The 23,613-nt window shown below is 38.2% G+C and overlaps 1 protein-coding gene across 1 annotated transcript; it reads right to left on the bottom strand.

Annotated features, from left to right (window-relative positions):
* Positions 1 to 12,944: 12,944 nt before the first annotated feature.
* On the bottom strand, positions 12,945 to 23,112 carry LOC135470862 (leucine-rich repeat-containing protein 74A-like). The gene is made up of 13 exons (XM_064749909.1): positions 23,059 to 23,112; positions 22,660 to 22,723; positions 21,571 to 21,746; positions 20,922 to 21,029; positions 20,234 to 20,327; positions 19,949 to 19,998; positions 18,917 to 18,998; positions 16,359 to 16,444; positions 15,765 to 15,959; positions 15,388 to 15,483; positions 14,499 to 14,750; positions 13,901 to 13,986; positions 12,945 to 13,639 (listed from the first exon to the last, which is right to left on the bottom strand). Exons 1-13 carry the CDS (start codon positions 23,110 to 23,112, stop codon positions 13,618 to 13,620), a joined length of 1,365 nt encoding a protein of 454 aa, XP_064605979.1. The 3' UTR covers positions 12,945 to 13,617.
* Between the last annotated feature and the right edge of the window lie 501 nt (positions 23,113 to 23,613).

The raw sequence follows: 23,613 nt of genomic DNA, 5'->3' as shown, positions 1-23,613 counted from the left end.
ACTATGGTACCTGTGTGCTCTTAACGTTAATAGGGCTTCCTGCAAATGGTTCTAGATCAACAACGTTTCTTTTGTTTGTTTGTTTGTTTGTTTGATTGGTGTATTAAGCCGTACTCAAGAATATTTCACTTATACGACGGCGGCCAGCATTATGGTGGGTGGAAACCGGGCACAGCCTGGGAGAAACCCACGACCATCCGCAGGTTGCTGGCAGACCTTCCCACTTGCGGCCGGAGAGGAAGCCAGCATGAGCTGGACTTGAACTCTCACCGCATTGGTGAGAGGCTCCTGGGTCATTACGCTGCGCTAGCGCGCTAACCGACTGAGCCACGGAGGCCCCCCGTTTCTTTTGTAGAGTCCTTTGTACAGGTATTACATTGGATAGTTGTTTCACTATTAGAGGTTGTTTTATTACTATTTTGCTGCCATAAGACGTGTTATGTAGTGCAAACTGAACAAGTATCAAAAATTTTAGAAAAAAATGTGGACTTGAAGTTAATGAAAAGTTTGAATGCTGTGTGTACTCGATATTAAATGTATATCTTCAAAACTAGATGAAAAGTTTACTTAATGATTGTACTAACCTCTACAACTTTCAATGTGAATGACAAAATATTATTTTTCCAGAAATAACGGTTGATGTAAGTGAAAGCCAACCATAACTTAAAGATGGACATCTTTCACAATTGTTTTGAAGTAAGTACATACACTTAAAATATGGTTATTGACATCAGGATATCGTTACATATTATATGCGTGATACATGGCTGATATGTTTATTTTCACTTGTTTTCAAGGTTTGAATAACTTTGTTGGTGACGTGCCGCAATAAGGTGTGAACAACTTTCTCCACTTGTCATTCAACTGCGCATTTAGTTGGAACAATAGAATTTGTGACATTATCAAAGTCATTAACATACACTACTTTTGCTGCGAATAAGTGCACCAGTAATGGGTATAAAAGAATAGAAGCCAGTGAAATTTGCACCGTTACAGACATGAGTTGTATATGTGGGGTATAGATGAGGTGTATATGGAGTGTGTGCCGCATGTAACCTTGGTGTGAAATATAGATTAGGTGCCATAGTCATCTATGTTATCTGAGGTGTACTGTACGTCAAGTTACACCGCAGACACACACCTATACTCGGATATGCCTCAGAAGCTTAGACAAAAATCAACACTTATAAAACCCGTCTGTGTCTGACCTATATTTTCCTCTCTTTGTATTTTATAGCCTGTTGTTGAATCAAGCTCTCTCGAGGCTTCAGTGTTCATGAGTTCAGTGTCATTGTACATAGGGCGTAGCCTACATTCCGAAAATATGTATCGGTGTTATGTTTAGCTGTTATTTGACAAGGAACTCATTCACGGACTACGAATTTGAACTTTGATATGGAATTCATGCCTGGAATATTCATTGTCTGCCCGGCATCATTGAAAACTGATGACCGCTTCTCTCTTGTGTGTTACCGGCTTATTTCTTATTCGTATAATTTCTTACATATCTTTGTCTTCGGGAGTTAGTGTTAAACGTTGTTGTGGAAATGGATCTTGCGATTATCGACTTGGAACGCCCTTTACGGACTACGAATGGTATAGGAATGTCGGACTTGACGCTTATACTTATAATTGTAAACAATGTTTACGATTAAACCATCCAGATTTTTCTTTACTTTAGTCTTTATATATGACCGACGGAAGCTCGCAGTCATTTACTCAAGTCAACTTGAGAAAAGTCATATTTACTGTCATCCACTGAGAAGGATTTTCCTGGGTTTGGAGATATCTGCTTTCACACCATTCGACATTCATCATTCGTCATTTGTACTCCAGTTTCTGTACAGAGCACTTTGTGAGCCTGTGTTTCGCCACTTGCTATTTCTTGAGGCGTCATTTTGGAACTTGCATCGGTCATTGTCCCTTTGTGCGATTTTGTAAATTTCATCCTAGTTTACCCTGAAAGTGACTTTGTGTATATTTCGGAGGAGTGAAACATACATCGCCAGCTCGACATCACGGACACTACTGTCAACCTGTCTGCCCTGAGAAAGTTACACCTTCACAGACAGTTGGAGAATAAACTATCGTCTGCGAGCGGTGTCTGAATTCTGTATTAACGTGAACTGATTCGCCTTTGGAAGCCGGAATATTCCATATATATTATTTATTTGTATTGTATTATTCGTATTTATTTGTATTGTTTTGCATAGTATTGTCAGTTGTATTATTTCTATATTTTGTTAGAATATATGTAATTGAAGTTATTTAAGCGTCTTCGTATTTTTTGTTTGATCTTGTGCAAGGTCTATCGCTGATCTGAGAATTAAACAAGCCAGTTATTTCTCATCTTTGCTCGCCTACAGTGGTAACCTTAGATACTGAGAACTCGTCCGGGAACTAAAACCTGATTGTGCTATACTGTAGCACGTTAACTGTCAGCTCCTTTAGCTGTGTTCTGGTTCCTGTTTTGGATCAAACAAAGATTCATATTTTATACAACTATTTATATAGTTTTTTGTACACTGTATTGTGTGCTTTATGGCTGATTAATTTAATGTTTATTCATTGATAGTGAGAATTTGTCAGTTGTTAAGCTGTCTGAGCTAAGGAAGGCAGATTTAAGGAAAATATCTGACGTGTTTGAATTAGACTTAAGCCAGAGTCTTAGAAAAAGTGAAATAGTGGATGCTATTAGAAAGCACTTGGGCTTAGGTAATATGTTACCTCTTACCGGCCAAAAGTGGTGAGAAAGGTTTCTTTTGTCCTTTGAAAAAGTGGCTGTTAGCTTGGAGTGGCCTAAAGGGCTATTGCAGAGTACATTTGAGGGTAAAGCTGCAGAATTCTATTTTGCCTTGTTGGTAGATCAGTCTTCAGATTACAACATAGTTAAGTCAGTGGTCTTGTCTGGTTATGAGCTTGTGCAGGAGGCCTATAGACAGAAGTTCAGACAGTTAAGGAAACAGTCAGGTGAAGCTTATATGGAGTTTGTCAGGGGTAGATAAACACTGTTAAGGAGGTAAAGCAGACTCCTGAAACATTCTGGGCATTCCTGTCTGGTGGTGTGGTTACTGGAGTTACCTTCCCTGTTCGTATACTTAGGGATACTGGGGCTAGTAGCTCTTTGATGTTGGCAGATGTAATTCCAGCATATTCTGATAAGGCCAACAGTCAGGTCTTGATCCAGGGTATAAAAAGGAAAGATTATGTCTGTTCCATTTCTGGAAGTTACCCTTATTTCTGATTTGGATACTGGTCTAGTATCTGTAGGGGTTGTTAATACTTTGCCTGTGGAAGGTATTTCCTTTTTGCTGGGTAATGACTTAGCAGGAGATAAAGGTGTGGCGGGTTTGGACGGCAGTACAGAATACCTACAGGAAGAGTTTCCAGGTATATATCCCTCTAGAAACTAGGGAGAAGGAAGATAGTTCTAGTACTGGGGATTCAAGGAGTAGTATTAACTTAGCTGAAACTTTCTTTCATAATATTGATGGTGTAGAGGGTAGTCAGAAAGTAAACAGACGCGTGTTTTCCCGATCTCTTAATGCCAAGCTTAGTGGACCATATCAGGTGGTGAAGAAGGTTAATGATGTTAACTAGATTATTAGCACCCCTGATCATAGGAGAACTGAAACAGTATGTCACATTAATATGACCAAGAAGTACAATTTAAATGACACAAGTCAGTCAGTAGTTGTGGCTAAGACAGTGGAAAGTTATGTAGAGGAGGGTGGTGAGTTGTTACTACATGTACTGAGTCCAAAGAACCAGATAGCATTTAAGTTGATTTGTTAGACCCTAAGTTGGATAACTCACGTGTACTGAGTAAAGTACCTGAAGTGTTAAGTCAAGTATAAAATTCAGAGACAGGATATTTGTAAGTTGCTCGAGATTTATCCTAAGATATGATCGGATGTACCAGGTGATACTAATGCTGTAGTAGGTGATGTAAATGTTGCGGGGGGGGGGGGGAGGCTGAACTTATCAAACAGCACCCCTACAGAATTATTCCTGCAAAGTTAAAGCTTGTTATCCAGGAAATCAGTACATGTTAGACAACGGGATTATAGAGCCTAGCCAGAGTAACTGGTGTTCACCAATTGTAGTTATCCCTAATCCCGATGGTTCTATAGTGCTGTAACCAGGACGGATTCATATCCTTTTCCCCCTACTGAGGATTGTATTGATACGGTAGGAATTGCCAAGTTTATTACTAAGACTGATCTCGAAGGTTACTGGCAGGTACCATTGACAGATAGGGCTAAGGAGATATCTGCCATAGCTGCTACTTCGGGTTTTGAGTTTCGTGTCACACCGTTTGGCATGAAAAAGAGCGCGGCGATGTTTCAGAGGTTAGCCAATAAGATTGTAGAAGTGCTGAACTTCTCTGCAGCCTATAGAGACGATATTCCTGTTGTGAGCGACACGTGGTAACACCAATGTAAACATTTAGCAAAAATATTTTTTTCGTTAGGTTTAAGGGTTTAACATCTCCATGGTTCTTTGTTGCACAGCATTCGAGGGATTTGACGAGGTACGAAGCAAGGTTCTGTGGTATCGAGTTACACAACAAACACCAAGACGAAGGTCTTAAAGTCTATTCCACCCCAGAAATTTAAGAAAATGTGCCAAAACTGCATATTTTATGCTGGCATTCCCGCCACAGAGGTCATTCATTTCAGACCAATGAACGGCAAGCCTAGATACGTCAAAGCCGCGTACAGTAAATCAAAAAGTGACTACCATACCACACGCATTACTTCCGCAGTTGGAACGCATTCCACACGAGTATCACACGCGTGTGGTTTGCTCTGAAACACAGCATATTAACCACACAACAGACCTAAAGGTGCGCGTTCCACACGCGTGTGGTATCAACCACACGCGTGTGGTATCAACCACACGCGTGTAATAGCCGTGTGGTTAGTTTTCAACAAAACTACTGACAGGTTGTACTGTAATCCGGCAGAAGAAAATCCGGCGAACGACACGCAGAGTCTACCTACTTTACAGCTTCACAAGATTTTCGACCGTGTGCGAACTCTCATCGTGTTTGTTCTTGGGCCGCTTTTCAACTGGTCACCGACAAAGATTAGAGGCGGTCTGAAGCAGTGGGGGTGAGACTTCTTCCATCATTCAAGGACATATGCCTGTTTGGCAACGGTAAAGGCAGGCATGACCGAAGTTTAGTGTTTAGGCTTCGTCACCTCACACACACGCACACATGCACGCACACACGCACGCACGCACACACGCACACGCACACGCAAAGAGTTCACGTAAATGATTACGTTGCTTCCCGCGGCGCCCCATGCAGTCGGGGATGATTGTTTGTGGGATTGCTTCGAGATGTAGAAGTTGTTGGTTCATCTGTGAACGAAACTGCTATGCCTCACATACATGATGATGGTAAATGTGTCTAAAAAATAAGCATTGGCTTGGTCAATGCGTCAACCAGTGTAATTGCAGATGTAATACCAATAAGCGTCACGATTTATTTATTTATTTGTTTGATTGGTGTTTTACGTCGTACTCAAGAATATTTCACTTACACGACGGCGGCCAGTATTATGGTGGGTGGAAACCGGGGGAAACCCACGACCATCCGCAGGTTGCTGGCAGACCTTCCCACGTACGGCCGGAGAGGAAGCCAGCATGAGCCGGACTTGAACTCACAGCGACCACATTGGTGAGAGGCTCCTGGGTCATTACGCTGCGCTAGCGTTCTAACCTGCATATGTCATCTATGTGAATCAGGTTTGAAGTAAAAGAAAGCAAATAAATGAAAACATTTCTTGTATGTAATGTTAAAGAGCACATAAATGCACAGGTGAAGTGGTCAGATTTTAGTAAGATCGGTGACTTTGAATTTTGTTCTATAAGATTGTTTTATTCATCACATTCATTATTAAAACGAATTATGATTGCAGGTCTTAAGTTTTTGTAAATTATTTATGACAGGCTTATCCAGAAGGGCACAGATTCATCTAAGATTAGCTAAGTGACCTTCATGAAACCTGTCCCAGTAGATCCTGTACCATGGTAGTTTATGAGATAATAAAATATGTATCTCAGTCTCAGAGTTGGACTGTTGAGAACTTTCCTTAAATTTACACAGCTTGCATATCCGATAATAAATGATTGAGTTTTAAAATGGGTTTATTGATGTTCTCAACCCGGACGCCGTCTCTATTATCACAGAAGTGTGTGAAGTCATGTACGGAGTGAACAGACTGTGGAGAATTTTCATGTGCAGCTTTTTGTTCCCATGGTCACATATGAATGTTGAAACATTTTCTACTATCCTGGTCAGTGCATGAGACCATTTAGTCCACCATACAGGCCCCCACTATAAGTCCACGGCAGACCAATGTATAAATTGTATCCATCTCGAGTGTTATTCTTTATTGTGTATGGAAAGAAGACTGAGTGGGAATTTTTCTTTTTTTATGCAGGCGAAAAAAAAAACAAAACAAAAACTCCCATCAGAAAAATACCTAGGGCACCGAGATAACCATCCAAAGGGACTACACCTTGGTTCGTGGTTTGGCCTAAACCACGAAACCTGCGGTCAAATGATTGGCTGGTTATACTGGGGCCCGAATTAGTTATCTCAAGCCCCGAGATAATCAGCCATTGCTATTGTCACATACATGAGTGTTTCAACAAAAGCGCGCAGCAAAAAGTAACCCGATTCGCTTATTCTCTCGGCCCGATCTCTTTTTCTTTTTCTTTGGATCTGCATAAAAAAAGAAAAACTGCAGAAGTGGAAAAAATAAAAAATACACAGTTAACTACGAAAACCGCCATGTCCCGTAGTCAGTTTACACCCAATCATTTGTTTTTTTAAATCAGTAACTGACTTGATCTCTTATGTATGTACCATATACACACACGTCATATATGTGGGTATTTATTTATGTTAATGGATGTAAAATTATTTCTTCGAAGATCTGAATTCACTATAACAATCTTTGACAAACGAAGACGTCACATTTTGGATGACTGTTTCCCCTGACTTTGTGATTAACAACAATACACTTGTACACAAGCCAAACTGTTCGGAATGATGGAGGTTCCTTTTACACCATTTTACACCCTAGTATTAACAATGTACTCCCCAGAAAGATTATACACCTTACAAATACTGAGCAATATTGTTCTAAAAGAAAAAATATTATTTCTTAACCGTATTCCGCTTGATAGCCCATGCAAAGAAAATGTTAACGCGACCTGGGTTTTCAGAAAACCAGAGTCATCATGCACGATGAGTCATGATGAGTATATAAATGCAACACACCCATAATTGGGGAGTGTATTCATATATTAAAAGATCTGCGTATTACAGTTCTTAGGGTTAACAAGGGCGTTTACTGCTAAAAATAATCTTGTTTAGCCTAATTCTTGGCTTAAACCATCGTGCTGGGGCATTCAACTTGAATTTAAGTTGCTGCTATTTACATGAACAGTTATAGTCAAGCGCTAATTAAATGACAAGGGTTTGGTTTCATCGAATATGCATGTATGCACGACCATTTGCTTATCACACTCTGTTGTCTTAGCTGACAAACCAGATGGAAACTAGAAACCATGACCAAGATCTCGCAGGATGCTGACAGACTGTCTCAAGTACTAAATAAACAGATAATAAATATAGGAGAGTCGGTAATGATACTATATACATCATCATTAAAATAACTATATCCAGTCCTTAATCTACATTGCATGATATTTGATCATTGATTACCAACAAATATAATATCATGGACGGCTGTTAGTGGGGGCGGGATAAAACCTATAATTCTTGATTGTTTAAATGTGAATGGAAGGATATTCCAGTCCCTGAGAGTTTGTGGAGAGGAAGATTTACCAAAGCTGTCTGTTTTACACTGACGTCATACACACGTGTTGTGCTGATATGCTGGTGATGACATTGGTAGACTAGCAGATGATGTATATGTCGTCTTTTACGCATTCCAAAAACTTGACAATGTAAAGCAGATATTAGAGGTAATACTTTTTGTTAGACCAGTGGCAATTAACCCGCATAGTTAAGTCTTTTGGATAATTTTTATGGTATTTATTTGTCTTTCAGTAATATTGTTCCACGGTATAGGTCTGCATAGTTGACAGATATTCTTATACAGCATTTATACATAATTTCTAATCAATCTCTATTTGGAGGATAAATTCAAGTATTCTAAAAGATCATTTTTATTGACATCTTCTATATCAAATGGGTCCAATTCCCAGTGTCATTAGAACTAAAACTACGTCCTTGGGTGATGTAGGTTTATTTTCCCTTAAAACAACAAATGTCAAGCATCCTTCATTCAATGTTAACTCGGCCTCAACTGATCTAGTAGGCTTTTGTGTCAAGTTTTATTAAAACATCACAAAAAATGCTTCCTTGTCGACATACAGGGTTTCCAAGATGGTAAGGTAAAGAATAGAACGTTCACATTGTGAGATTTGATGACAAAAAGACACTTGTTCGCCAGTGCAGATATTTTCAGCTCTGTTGATAGCTCTAGGATCGGTTGGCAATGTTTCCAGCTTACCTTCCACATTAAACGCTCTGAACAGCATCCGTTCGGACAGTATCGGAACTTTGCAAACCGCCATTTTCGAATCACGTGCTCTTCCGAAAGTTAAAGAATTAATACCCAGATTTACTATTTATTCACAATTAGCTACTCCAGCATATATTGTGAAACTGGGTGTAAAAATATTTAAAAAAGGTACATTAATCTGAGTAACATGATAATTGATATCACCGGATAATGAGGCTGAATTATGTATTTTTAGGTCAACTCTCGGTAGTTTCCGTCGAATTACGTCATACAAGTCCAACTTTTACGAGCTGTCAGAGCTTTGCTATTTAATTCAGCGTTAAAAAGGCTACAAAGATGAAAACAAGCATATCGAATTTCTCCACGAAATATTCGACGGTGGCCAGCATTATTGCGGGAGGCGTGCTAAGCACTTCAGCCATATAGGCCACATCAAAGACGTCATTACGGCAGTATTTGTCTTTGCGGCACTCAAATGCAATCAAACTAGGTGAAAGCGTAATTATATCTGTCTAGAATAGATGGTTCAGACGTCAGACCTATGAATGAAATATATTGACTTGTATGTTTCACCTGAAGTACTGTTTTTCTTGATATATTTGTAGTTTCCTTAGCTGACTTTGGGTGTAAAATTTTAGAAAATGAGAAAAGCACATCAGGAAGACTGTACATAACATAATAAATGGAACCAGAGTCGACTTCAGCCAAAGAATATCTAACTCCGATCCATACCTGTAGCTTTGAAATTCACAAACAGATTGTGACGTGACGTCACCTGACTGCATGACAAGTTTCTACAATTTTCGTTTATAATTCCTTTTTAAACTTTGTTGCCTTGTTAATGTTGTAACAGCACACCGAATTTGAGCTCGATCCGTGCAGCGGTTCTGGAAAAGAAGATTGTTAAAGGTTTAGATCACTTAACAATGTGGAGGAAAAGTGTTTCACCACGGAAAATCATTTGTTTACGGTTACATTATAGCAGTGCTTTTGTGCGTGAATGTTCACCAGCAGTTTGCTCCAGTCTTGGCGACCTGTTTTTTAGGGAAATCAGGAAAAAAAACTGTTTGCAGAGAACATGTTTTAATCATCCGTGTAAGAACAAAAGGCTTTCAGCTTGGAAGCCTATTAGTCCCAACAGCTACTGTCAGATTATGGACACTATCATAGCTAAGCTCAATCAACATATTGTAGGCCACGTGAATGAGGCCTACAAACGTTACTTATTTAACAAACGTGATCAGGACCCTGCAGAAAAGAACTGACAATTACCTGACGTCTCTACGCACTCTGGCCAAAACGCGTACTTTCTGTGAATGTTTACACGACTCTCTCATCCGTAATCAAATCGTCGTTGGAATACGTGACCAAGCTATTATAATCACCTGTTACAAGATGCTACACTCACTCTGCTCAATGTGTAGATATCTACAGCACCCTCAGCTCAGCTGAAAGCTGTGGAACAACCTGATGGAATTAATAAACTCCACCCAACTCAAAAATCTAAAACGAATCACCCATTCAGGTATGATAAAAGCACAAATCTCCCCGAACTGCAGAATGCAAGTTTTGTGGGGAAAACTGTGTAATGCAGAAAACCAAGTGTCCCGCCTTGGGGGAACAATGTAGTAAATGTGTTGAATTAAACGCCCTAAAGTCAAGACTCAAAGAGTTCACGTTATCCAGTCCGACTCTGAGGACACTGACTCTGCCTTTGTCCTAGCTGTTGAGTCGAAATCAAAATCTATGGAAGCCGATAAGGAATTACCTAACACAGCAGAGATCCATAAAACTAACCAATCAGCAGTGAACTGTAATGGACACTCTAAGAAAGCCATCTATGCTTAAATGTTAACGAAAAGCCCGTAAAATTTCAAACAGATTGTGGGGCCATAAATGTACTGCCTTCTAAATACCTGCCCTCCCTCTCATATATGTCTCCTTATGACAAACACCTGCAGATGTGGAATATCACCACGATTGTACCACCTGGTAAACGCAGAATCATTATCAAAAACAGCAAAAGCAACAAGAAAATACTATGTTGAATTTGAAATTGTTAGATAACCCCCCACGCCATTACTAGGCAATTGTGCATCTGAACACATGGAACTCATTACTGTGAATTATGACAAGTTCACCAGTGTTGCCGCTGTCTCATCTGTCCCTGCCATGAACTCAACTACCTGTCTCTCATTAAAGACTATGAAGACATATTTGACAGTGAACAAATAGGTCCTCTACCGGGTGTCTCAGCGTCTCATGAACAGATGTACTATACCTCTTCTTCCTATGTCAAGAAATCTACTAAAAGCATGAGCCGGCTTAGAATCTTCTTTAGACAAAGTCCTGCTGGAAAAAACAACAGAACAAACAGGCACATCACTACAACAGAGGTAGCGTGATCTACCCAGCCTATCGGAAGGTGATACAGTGTGAATGCGACCTTTCATCAAAGGGGATAATGCGTTACTGAAATAACCGTACGGCAACGCGTAGATTATAGATCATATCACACAGAGGGAGTGCGTGGGGTTTAACGTCGTACTTAACCATTTTTTAGTTATATGACGACGAAGAAGTTCTTAGAGTGCATGTACCTTTCGCGCGAGAACTTCCTCTCCCATTGCATATACGTGGGCAGATATGGCAGCAGCCCTGCCCGTTTTCTCTCACCAAGAAATATTCTTGAGTACGGCGTAAAACACCAATAAAATAAATAAGTAAATAAATATATAAATAAATCTATGAAACAACTTAGGATGGCCACTGAACTACAGCTATAATATATCTGTTTATGTACACGAGGGCATTGTTAAGATGCGGTTCGTGGTCAGTATTTTTTCATCTGACGTCAGCAGCACGCCAGTTCCGAAGTAAATATATTGATCACGTCATGTTTTTTGTCTGCCGCCGTTCGTACGGACGAGGTACATTAGTACAGGGTTTACTGAATTTCGTGTACTTTGATCTAATAGCTGCCCCTTTTGCAACACTGATTCCACTCTTGATATAGTGGAAAGGCGTAAAGGAGTGTATCCTCCTTTATCTACATAATATCTAACCATCAAGTTCTATGTGACATCTTTCCAGCTGCACCTACAATGTAAGCTAACAATGAGACAAACCCAGAACCATAATGTTTACAAACAAATGATAAGGTTTTTCTCTCACCATTTTCTAATATGAAATTAAATATGATCACTTCATTGTGTTCATTTCTTTGTCCTAAGGATGTGCATTGCCGAGGCCCACTTCTCAGGTCTACGCGATATGATCTTGCTTCAAACTAGTGCAGCCCTATGGAATTAGAAAATATGCGCTTTTATATTTATATTTATTTCATTTATTTATTTAGAGACCGGAGGAAACCCATGGCCATCCGCAGATTGATTGCAGATCTTCCCACGTACGACTGGAGAGGGCACCAACATGGGCGGGAATTGAACTCACAGCCAACGCATCGGTCTGAGGGCGTATCAGTCATGCTCTTCATGTGAGTCGAAATCACACTTTAGAGAGATTTGCAGCTTATCGGATAGGCTCGTGTTCACGAGTCAGTCCTATCATTTTGAATCATTCTGCATATGCCATTGTGCCAAGCTGGCACACTAATTACTCATCGAGAACTGTAGTGATATATAATGAAGATAAAATCTGAAAGAAAATGAAAAATTCGGAGAAAAAGGACATGGACTAAATGCAGTCTTCTAAACAAATTCATCCATTTGGGAGAGTAAATGATAGAATCATATTAAATAAATTGCTATTGAGCTAACTATATCAATTTCTTACTCTTCAGAAGATTATATTTGAGCTTCGGTTACCAAACCGAAAAGATTTGTAAAAGAAAGATTTACTAAAGTTGGTTGTTTTTCTTAGAAACCTGTTGTGGTTTGTTGTTCATATTTGGTGCGGGTTACCCTGATAAGTTGGTGGTGGTAGTTTATTTTCATATACACTGCTTGATGCATCATTGATGTGACTTTAAATGAACACCAGGCGATGTATGTAGCATCGTATACGCATTTGTACGAAACCTGATTCTTCGTACAGTAGGTTAGAAACAACGCGTTTATCTAAACCGATGACAACGCGCAGAGCGTCCATTTGGATATTTTCTACGTGTTTATCTGACCTTCAGTGGTAGTGTCCCAAGCTATATCTGCATATTCTATAGGTGATGTAATAAAACATTTATACATACATGTAGTTTCTAAACATTTTCTACTCAGACGATATTAAGAACTCTGTTCATGTATAATTTGTATTGGCAGCCTTTACAAGTTTGTTTATTCCATAGGTTTAATGCAAGGTTTAAGAATGACCCGACCAATACATGTCAATTTCTGTCGGCCTGCTGCCCTCCAGATAACTACTATTGATCTGTAACATACAAAGCTACATCACGTGATCGCGAACGGTGACCGTTCTCGTCTCTTCGCCCCGCGGCCCGCTTCCATACCTAGTAGAGAAAAGATACAGAGCGCATATATCCTCACACAAAATGCATTGGATACATGCATGTGTACATGATTGCCATATCAACAAAGTAATTACACAAATTAGTTTCAAAAATCAAGATAAACATAAACATAAACATGTCTGTATAGAAAAAGTACATCTACTGAACACTGTGCGGTAAAGGACATGTTATTAAATATACTTTGAATTTAGAATGAATGTTTATGGCTTAACGCCATTATGGCTTAAGCAATATATTTTTTGTAGTATTCATTCCTTTGTTCTACTGTTAAAGTTCAGTTAACACTTCCGAATTGATGGAATATGCCCGTTAATTACGTGGGAACCCTTCCTCTGGTCCCAGCGGTTAAAGCTCTGGCTGTACTGAGCATGTAATTCGCAGGACTAATAGAGATGTTTTATCGAGTCCAACTATCGCTTCGTCTGCTGTCAGGTGGTCAGTTAGGTATCACGAGAAGGGCGGTTGAAGAGAGATTTGCGGCGGTGTGAATGTCTGCGGCGTAGCAAGGCCATTTCGTGCGTAACTGATAAACCCTCCACCCTCGTGGTCAAGCTGTGTTCATTTCATGAATACTAACTCTCTGTAAAATGAAAATGATAAAAAAATACTTTTAGAGCAAAGTATGATACAGCGATATACCGTTAACAAAATGCCGTACGCCGCTTCGTGAAACTGTATTCTAAATTCAAATTTAATAAAAAAATTATACACCTAAATGTAAAAGATCAATTCGAATCTGGATTGGATGGATTGAAAATTCCATTAAAATTTTAATGTTAAAGCCGATCAAAGTAAAGTGCACTCTGTATATGCTAAATGGCAATATAAGTATTGAACTCACCCGAAATCTACCTCCCCATCATTATCTTTATCCAAATATTTGATTAATTCATCAAGTTGATATGGTGTGATGGGAATTAGAGCATTCTGAAAATAAACGTAAGCGAAATGATACAGCGGCTTTGAAGAGATAATCAGAAAACTGATAAACGTTGACAATTCGTTGAAAGCTTTCTAACAGTTGAGTGGTGCCAGAATGTTAATTGAAATCTTGGAACTCTCTAGCATACATTTAGATCGAATGCCCAAATTTCTCGAATGTATCCACATTATGATGCACTTGTTTTAGGGTGATACAGGGATACAATCAGGGATGCATTTTTTTCGCACATATCTATTCCATGGTTATATTCTTCAGAGTAAAACAATTAAAACTTTTTACAAACCCTTGGCAGTTATCGTAATAAGCATGTGCATTCGTCCTGCATCCGGTTCCCTCCACCCCACACCCTAGTCCAACTCCTCTGCCAATATATGGATATTGTTCTTTGTTAGACTTTGAGTTTGTTGTCTGTAATATGCAAATTTCAGGTTCTCGGTTTCAGGTGCATGCCCATAAGACAGTGTTACATTCATGGATCACACAACTCTATACTTGCCTTTAAACCACTCCTAAATTCTTCCAGACTCACTGTCATACTACCATCAGTATCGACTTCGGTGAAAAGGTCAGCTATGGAGCGATTAGTCAGATCCAGATACGTTGTTATCCTGTTGATTATGTCAGCTATAAAATCGTTGGAATTTCTCTGATGGCCATAGGTCTCGTAGCCGTAGACGCAAGTGAAGTTTTCGTGAACTTCTTTCAGGATTTGGAGTTGTTCCTTAAAGGCGCAGCCGAGTACTAGACCCTGTTACAGATGTTTGGAAAAAGTAGCATTTCAGTATTTTGTACGGTAGACAGATTGCTTGATTAAAATATTTCGATTAACTATAAAGATTCCGCCTGTATGGCCAATTTTTCATATAACACTGAGCATAAGCAGCTTAAAAATTTACCAAGAATGCAAATTTTATGGTTAGTGGCTCTAAACCAGTTTCACGCAGCCAACAACTTCCAGAGTCCGTAACGAAAAGAATATATGAAATTTGACCTAAATGTTAATTTAAAAGGAAAAAATCGAAAATGTTCGGGCATTTTACAAGATTTATATTGTTCAACTACTCAAACAGAAACATGCTACTTGAGCTATAGCACCCCGAAAAGTGAACATGGAGACCACATGGCTGACGATAAATAAGAAATCAACCGTCACATGCTCGTTTGCATGCCATTCAAGTATGTATATATTGTCACTTTATTAACTGTCCTATGAAGAACCGATTTTCAAACAGCAACAGCAAGCAAAATGCCATTTACTTATAAAACATATAGACTAAAACCTTTGTAGCTGACTTTTCATTTAAGTATCTCACAACAGCGTTTTCCGACCAGCTATAATAAGCCATGGTCAATTTACAAGTGTTTGAAACAAGAAAATATATTACCGTTAAATCCAAAGTTTGGAGGGCCAAGTCTTTGACATCCGTAAGAAAACTAATCGCTAAAACAACTGCCTCCTCTGCGATAAAATTTCGACCCACCTAAGAAAAAAGATATATATCGGTAGCTTGATTAGTGTATCACTTAGTCACAAAAATTTTTACCGTATAGGTTATAAATCAAATGATCGATGGAGTTAATAGAATAACACGGCCTAACTGTTGTGGAACTTTATATTAGCTTTCCATCATAGTTAAAGTGTAAAGCGAGACATTTTAAAGGATCTAAAGTAAACGTTTACTTCTTCCTTTTTTTTAACTTTTGATAAACATTAATAACACCGCTAGCCAAACCAGTACCATAAATAAAACTATAATCGTACCCTAATGCATGTTAGTGTATCGTTGTTCTGGAAAGCTCTGCATAATTTCATGAATCCTTCGGGTGTTATCCTGTTGCATGCAACGTTGAGTTCTTCTAAAGACTTATTTTCTGCCAAAGCAGCGGCCATCGCCATCGCTCCTTCGTCTTCAAATCCATTCCAGGACAAGTCAAGTTTTACGAGTCCTCTGCTTTCCTTAAAAATAAAATTCCATGCGAATTCTTATGATTGATTCAATGATTGACTGATTGGTGTTGAAGGTCGTGATCACGAATTCTGATGAAGTTTTGCTCTCATTTATGTTATAAATGTATTATGTTTCCAGGCGAACATCACTGATATTATAACAACTCGACGGAAGAGGTACACGGCTTTTAATTAAAAGAAATTCTAATAAAAGGATGAAGTTCAGATGATGGTCGGCATCAAGGTATCGAAAAGTCTTCATTTGTGATGAGCGGAACTACAATTTATCTTATCATTACAGCATTTCATTTCACGCAGTAGATTTGTAGTTGAAAAAAAAGATCGAAATTATCAATCAACCATTTAAATATTATAGTCCCCATTACAAATCGTTCTGTTGTGTAATACCTTTACACCATCCGCAATTTGTAATGCTCCTTTCAGTCGGATCTTGTTCCAGCTCAGGTTGAGCTCTTCCAACATGTGATTCTCGGCTGGAAAAATACCAAACACGCTGTCCAGGAATTCCAAGGAAAGCTTTCCAATAAACCGCAAAGTGAGTTAACCTGTTACAGAACTTCCATATTTGATGATAAATATGTATAGTTTATGTCTATTTAATACCCGTATGAAATGTCCCATCACAGTTTGTTACACTTAGCAATAACTATTGTGAGTACAAAAGTATCGGCGCCTTGCGAGAAGCAGGGGTTAATAGGTGTGTGTTCAGGAGGTGATGTTAGCTGAAAACATTCTAGCACAACGGAGTGATTTCACATGTCTTGTGTGCCAAATTTAACGCTTATTTTTTGGCTGCAATAGTTAAAATCGGGAACCTTCAACACAAATATATAACATTTTGTACTTATCGGGCCATCACGTGCATATTTTACATTAAGATATGAAAAGATTCCAGATAAGATGTAGGTAATGTCATGCACCATGCTGTTCGTCTCAGTATGAATGAATTAAAAGCATTCTTCACAATACCCCCTGTCTGTGCATATAAGCAATGTACTTTGTTTGTCATCGCGGGAGATACAATGTCACACACAATGTACCATCCAGTATGGGTTTATACCTATGCCTCTAACCATAAAAAAATGATGTATGCAAGGTATTCAGCGAATAGTACAACTCCAAACATTAATGCAGAGTACATACTACAGTTGAAGCTGTAGTTTGTGGTGATTCCACAACACGACAGAACTGTAGAGGACGGATAGTAGTGTCACATATTTGTGTTTCACATTAAAATGTTGAACAGTCAACTCCATATGCACTTCTTAATTGTACGTTCACGGTATGTGGTATCATATTAATGTCTGTATGCTGAATCCTTTTGAAAAGCTGAACATCAAATGTTGCGATTTCCAGAATTGACTGGAGCATGCACTGAAAACATATCTTCTTCGATCTAGCTTATATCATAGATTTTTGAGTTCACGATGCTCCAAAGAACTTACGAATTTAAAAGAAAAGACTTCTTCTGTATATTTGGTCTGGTTCGGTGTAGTGCGATCTCGCCTTAACATAAAGTATTTTAATCAACACAAACACGTTTTGCTTTGAAGACTACTTAAACTGACCGGATATGCAAACCCTGCTCACTGGTAAAGAGATACTTGTAAAAGCTGTTGCATATCGTAATTCAAAACAGACACGTGGAAAGAAGGCGTAGCTATAAAGCTCTAGTCCAGCTGACTTACAGTATTCATGACTACCATTCACCAGCATGTAACTTTCGAAGTGATGAATATTAGTAAACTCTTCGATGGATATAATTAATAATTTATTATTAACACTTCACCCGGGATACCCACCAGAGAATAATCGCGGCCGCCAGCCTTTTCATTTCGTTTTGGTGTAATAACATATATTTAACAGTGGTCTTTAGCGGATATCATTCAGTATAGTGATTTATTATGTTGAAAACGAGAAGGTGTGGTAGGTCTACATCGTGAGTTTAAACACTATACAAGCAGGGTATGGCATGAGCTATAATGTGATCACTTGTTGACAGATGCCATATTCCTGATCATTCCACGGTATATGTGCATTATTTGAAGAAAAATGGTACTTTATATCGCCGAGCTTTCACTTTACTAAACTGCGAGCAAGCCATCTTCCGAATGTTTACGTCACATACAAGCAGACGACAGGGAACAGAAAAGGGGCGTTAACCATAGCAGAATGCAAACAAGAGATTGTTGACTATTCCCTCGATGTCGCTGGCCAGTGCCTAGTGAACGAGGGGATAGTACTCTTTGAGTACGGCGCTAATTTGCTTGAGTCCGTTTCCCTGAATATCGCGTGACCATTTATTGACCAGTTAAAACCAATAACCACTCTATGAGGTATAATCACTCGGAACACACTCGTTGGCGATCGTTTTGAAACACCTGACACGGTCAGCCAACATGCAAATAAAATGGTTTGTTACAGACTAGGTTTGATTATACTGTGATTTGAAGTTTGTGTTGCAGAAATATTGAATAATATAACCAAACACAGACAAATAGCATAACTATTCAACCTAAACTACCATAGAACATATTATTTTTATCTAACCCTTGTGAGGGTAGTTGACTACCTACCCTTGGTCAGTGTATACATTTTTTCTTCGCTGGATCGTGATGCAATAATAATAATAATACCTGGACATTTCTGAAGTCCCCTTGTGTGCGACTTGCAAGATTATTGGATGTTATTGGTTTGAATTGTAACATGCCCAATTTGATCTGGATAAATTGTACTAAAGTGTAATATTGAACAGCACATTTTAAAGGAAATGGAATGTTAAAAGTTCTATCGAGATGCCTTTGAAAATTTATTGTTCATATGAGTTTTAAACGATCAAGTTAAGACACTAATTGTGCTGACATTTATTAATTCAGTAACTTACTCAAAATATTAAAAAGGCACCTGTGAATAAAGCTTTCAGCTTCCCAAAACAGTATACTTACTTAACAGACTCTTAAAACTCTCTCCCGACATTTCGAAGAAGTTATTATAGCTTAGATTAACTGATCGAAGTTGAACATTTTCCTGTAACAAAGACATTGATGTCATGCATATAACAAAAAAGCCATCTACATGGAATTTTACGCAGTAAATTTTAAGAAATTTACAGTAATTCTTAACAATTTGCAGACAAAAAAAAACACTGCGGACTTATAGAGAACAAATGAATTAAAAAGCTGTCCAGTTCTGATCATTTTTGCATTTGCTTATACCTTCGAACGCCAGTCGAGGCTTCGAGTGGTATGATTGCTGCCCATCTTTGTAAAAGAAGGCTTACCATATATTACATGCTTAAAGCCCCGTCCTCACGTAGCCGAATGTCACGTCGAATCGTTATGATATAAGATTAGTATTACATAGTGTATTAAAATGTAAACTGGCGTGAATTTGACGATATGCTTACGGCAGTCATGGACAAGTTGCAAATCCGTTACGATCAATGACGTTGTGTTTACGACATTCTTTGAATTAAGGAATAACTTCAACAGAATGATAATGATCTTCGCACACCGTTTATGACGGACTTATGAATAATTAGGAATACGTTACGGCTCTATCTAAAGTAAATTTATTATCATTCGCAAAGTATTTCGTATCTATTCTGCGTTAATGGGCTGATTTTGAGAACCGTTGCGACATAGGGATGCATCCGGAATGATTACGTTACCTTTGCAATCGACAACTTCGCAAATATTTACGAATCTTTTGCTAATATTTAAAGATCATCAGGAAGGTTGCGTCCGGTTAGGAAATTACGACGTCATTTCGTAACGGTTCAAAAAGATTAAGTGGCGAAAGGGCTTTAAACGTAACAAAATTAACAAGTGAATCAATACACAGTAGTAGGTACGAAGGAGACTCAAAAGAGTTTAGTTCATTATAAAATGTATACTGTGGAACGTAGATTTCCATACCATCGTACACTATCTAGAGCGTTGCTTATTACTGGTGACACTAATACTTCTAAAACTTACCTCAATTGCATGCAACAGCAAAGGTGCTTCGTCGTCTGTAAAATCATTCCCTGCAAATAAAAACAAGGCTTTTTGAAAAGGTTGTTAAAGCAATGTATTGTGTTATGGCGGACAAAATTGTTCATTTCCACCAAGAAAACGGATTCAAACATAACAAGATTTAACAAGAAAGCTGAACAAATCATTCTCTGTACGTCATTTTTTATTTCTCTGTGTGCATTTTCTTAAAGTTTCATCAATAAATATATTTCTACGTTAAATTTTAGCATTCTGTGGTCTTCTTACCTGCCAAGTTTAAGTGCCTTAGAGAAGAGTTATATTTCAACATATAAGCGATTTCTCTGGCGCCATCTTTTCCCAGATTATTAAAAGATATGTCCTGTAAAAAAATGTAAACAATCAAAATATAATGCTATATATAGAAAGATTTAACAAGCATGCTGTGGAACAAATTTTTACGGGAGATGCGCACATTTATGCACACGATAAATCCTCTTGACTCTTCTCAGTGGTATTAAATTGTTTCAAATTACAAAATTTGAATTCCAACACGGGATAGTGGCGATAAACGCCAGATTTGCCTATAACTCTTCACCAAAGCAAAGTTGACAAAAGAATAATACTGGTCCATGGCCTCAGTATTAGAAGTGTATACTGACCAACATAATGAAGCGCATAATGAACCACTGAAATGGTTTTAATTAAGTTATGAATATTTTCCATATAACTCCATTCCATCGGCTATGGATGTAGGTGGTAATGTAAATGACGATTATGAAAGAGGGCTGTACCCAATGTACTTCCTGGACGTCTGTGACGTGATCTTAGCAGACTACGGTAATATCTAATATAGTTAAAGACAGACTATAACTATTATTTAAAGATGTAAGCTCATGTTTTGTCTCCAGCTGACTACATGGATAGATGGACATTGGGGCATTATAGAGTTCATGTATGTATAAAGTTAACATACCAGAGTGGTAATAGTGTCATTTTCTATCATCATCTTTCTCACATATTCCACCCCTTTCCGGCCCAAATGGTTATGACTCAAATCCAGCGTAGTAATTTTCATGTTAATCTGAAATAGAAAGGTTTTTTTTTTTTGAACAAAAAAAAAAATTCACCTAAGGGACGATCTTGCTATGCTTTAGAAGCATACCTAAGCTCTCTTACATATCATCAAGAAAAGTAACTGTCTCTGAACTAATGATTGCTCAACCTTGTGGCTCCAACATCGATTAGCGCTTAGGTCACTTGCGTTGCCTAGTTTATATTTACAGGATACATCTCTCAATAGTAATATGCAATATGCTCACTACATAGTGGAACAGTAAACGTGAGAAAAGATGTAATCCATTTGTTGCCATTTTCAAACTTTGTCCAACGCATAATGGCACATCACGTGAGAGCTAATCGGGAACAAGTTGGTACATTGCTGCTTGGTGGATTGATAATCGAAGGATGGATACAACAAAATGACACAAATTTGGGAATATCGGCCTGTTTGGCCAAGTACGGTAATTATTTAAAGTCTTAGATGGATAGCTCCTCAAATAACTATTTGTTTAAAGTTGAATCTTATTCAGTCGACAATAGACTATAAAGCAAGTTGAGCTTACAACAAGAGGGATGCAGATCGCCATTGCCCCGCGAGACCCAAGTCCATAATGGCAGAGCTTCACGGTATCTGACATTGCGAGTGCACGCATGTATTGTGAGGATGGCACAACGCCTAGTTTTTTGCAGGCATTCTCATAGGCTCTGGCTCCCGTTTCGTCATATGGCACATATTCACCTATTCAACAGAAAATAAAAATAATAATAATAATAATAATAATAATAATAATAATCCTCTGTCTGTATCAAATTATTTATTTAATTAATTTATGATTAACTGTGAGTTTCCAAGAAATAAGTAATTTGTTTGTGAAGATCTGATTAGCTACAGCCTCACTTGCGTGTAAGTCTTGGCTGAAAGAACAGACAGCAGTTATTACAGATAACAATATTACAGATCCGAATTACTCATCCCACTTAGATACCCGAGTCTTGTTAAACTTTTTATACAGTACAAATGAATCAAATAAAATAGTACATACATTACTGGAACAGTATGATATTGTAATAATACACTATACTATATTTATGGAGTCAAGCTGTTAAGCTGGGGATCTTGAAAATTCAGAACGACTGCTCATCAATGTTTCACGAGTTATATCCCTTACACTGTATAACGAAAACACAACGCAGTAAGTTCACGGTTCGTGACTCTTAAGTAAAATACCTTATTTATTTTATTCTCTAAACACAATGATTGTTCCACAAATACATGACTCAAAACCATGAGCTGGTACAATATAGCTCGAAAACTGTTAACTGGGAGAGCACTGATTTTTCGAAAACAGACCATGGCAATTGTACATGTGCATGTACGGCATGGAACATTTCAATCGATCAAGAAAGTACACCTATATACGAACTTCATCAGCTTGTAAGTATACGGCTATTCATAACGTACATACATGAAAGCCTGTTTATGAACAGAACTTAGAACTGTAAGGAACAATGTTTTCAGTGTGACACAGATTTGATAGTCAGAGAGACAGATAGACAGACACAAAATTCCTCATCAAGATGGGACAAGGGGTCAAGTTAGCCAAACCCGCTACTTAAGTCTTTAGGCTGCGGTATATAGTATCTTCGCTTACGGTCCAAATCCAATACGGTTTCCTGATCATCTTCAATGGAACACTTTCCGTCTTCAGGCAATCCCTGTGTGTATACAAATGTATAAAACAAATTAAATATATCTGCCTATTAAATATAATTTCAGACATGGAACTCAAATAACTCGAATGATTGAACGGTTCAGAAAAATCCTGCTTCATGGAGCCCTGATTTATCATTAAGCTATATGCATACACACTGCCCAATACAACATTCAACTCTGTTTACACAGCATTCGGTCAACATTGTGTTTTAGTTTTATTTTGTATTTTTAAACAAGTTTTACCTATCTTACAAACATGGAATCTATTATGGACTTGTGAGAACAGGCTTCTTACTGCACAAGTATAAGCTGGCCAATAAATTAACAATAGACTCACCGACAATTGCGTTTCTTTTGAAGATCGCTTCAGTTTTGCCTTTCCCACAGACATCTCTACAGATATGTATGTACCCTTGTCAAACTTCCTTGTAGAGTTTGTGAATGGCTATACGCAAGGCCACAAATGCAGGTGAGTTAGGAACACCATATACACCACGCTTATGTGCTGAAATGAAGGTACACCTGAGTCTTAATGCTGACGGATAAAAACTACTCATATCCTCTGCCTGGTTTAAAGTTTTCTGAAGGGCACGCATTGCTCAATAGCGCCACTATGTGAATAATAAACCCGAGGTTTAATAACCATCGGATTATGCTAATCCGCTTTTAATAAGCTCTTCTGGGACTTTGACATGTATAATGTTTTCAATCCACCGATTATTGGATTAAACCGAGTTAAGACAGGTATACACCATAGACTTAAATAGTTTAAATCATATGGTATCACTTTGTAATTACGTAAATAAACAGCCCTACAAAACATGACCGAACTCCTGGAAATTACAACCCATAATGCCAAATCACTTATTAAATTCCTTACGTTTCAAGAATC

This window comes from Liolophura sinensis, chromosome 7 (assembly GCF_032854445.1).
Source record: "Liolophura sinensis isolate JHLJ2023 chromosome 7, CUHK_Ljap_v2, whole genome shotgun sequence".
In the NCBI taxonomy this organism is placed as follows: domain Eukaryota; kingdom Metazoa; phylum Mollusca; class Polyplacophora; order Chitonida; family Chitonidae; genus Liolophura; species Liolophura sinensis.
This window is presented reverse-complemented; position numbering and strand designations above follow the sequence as displayed.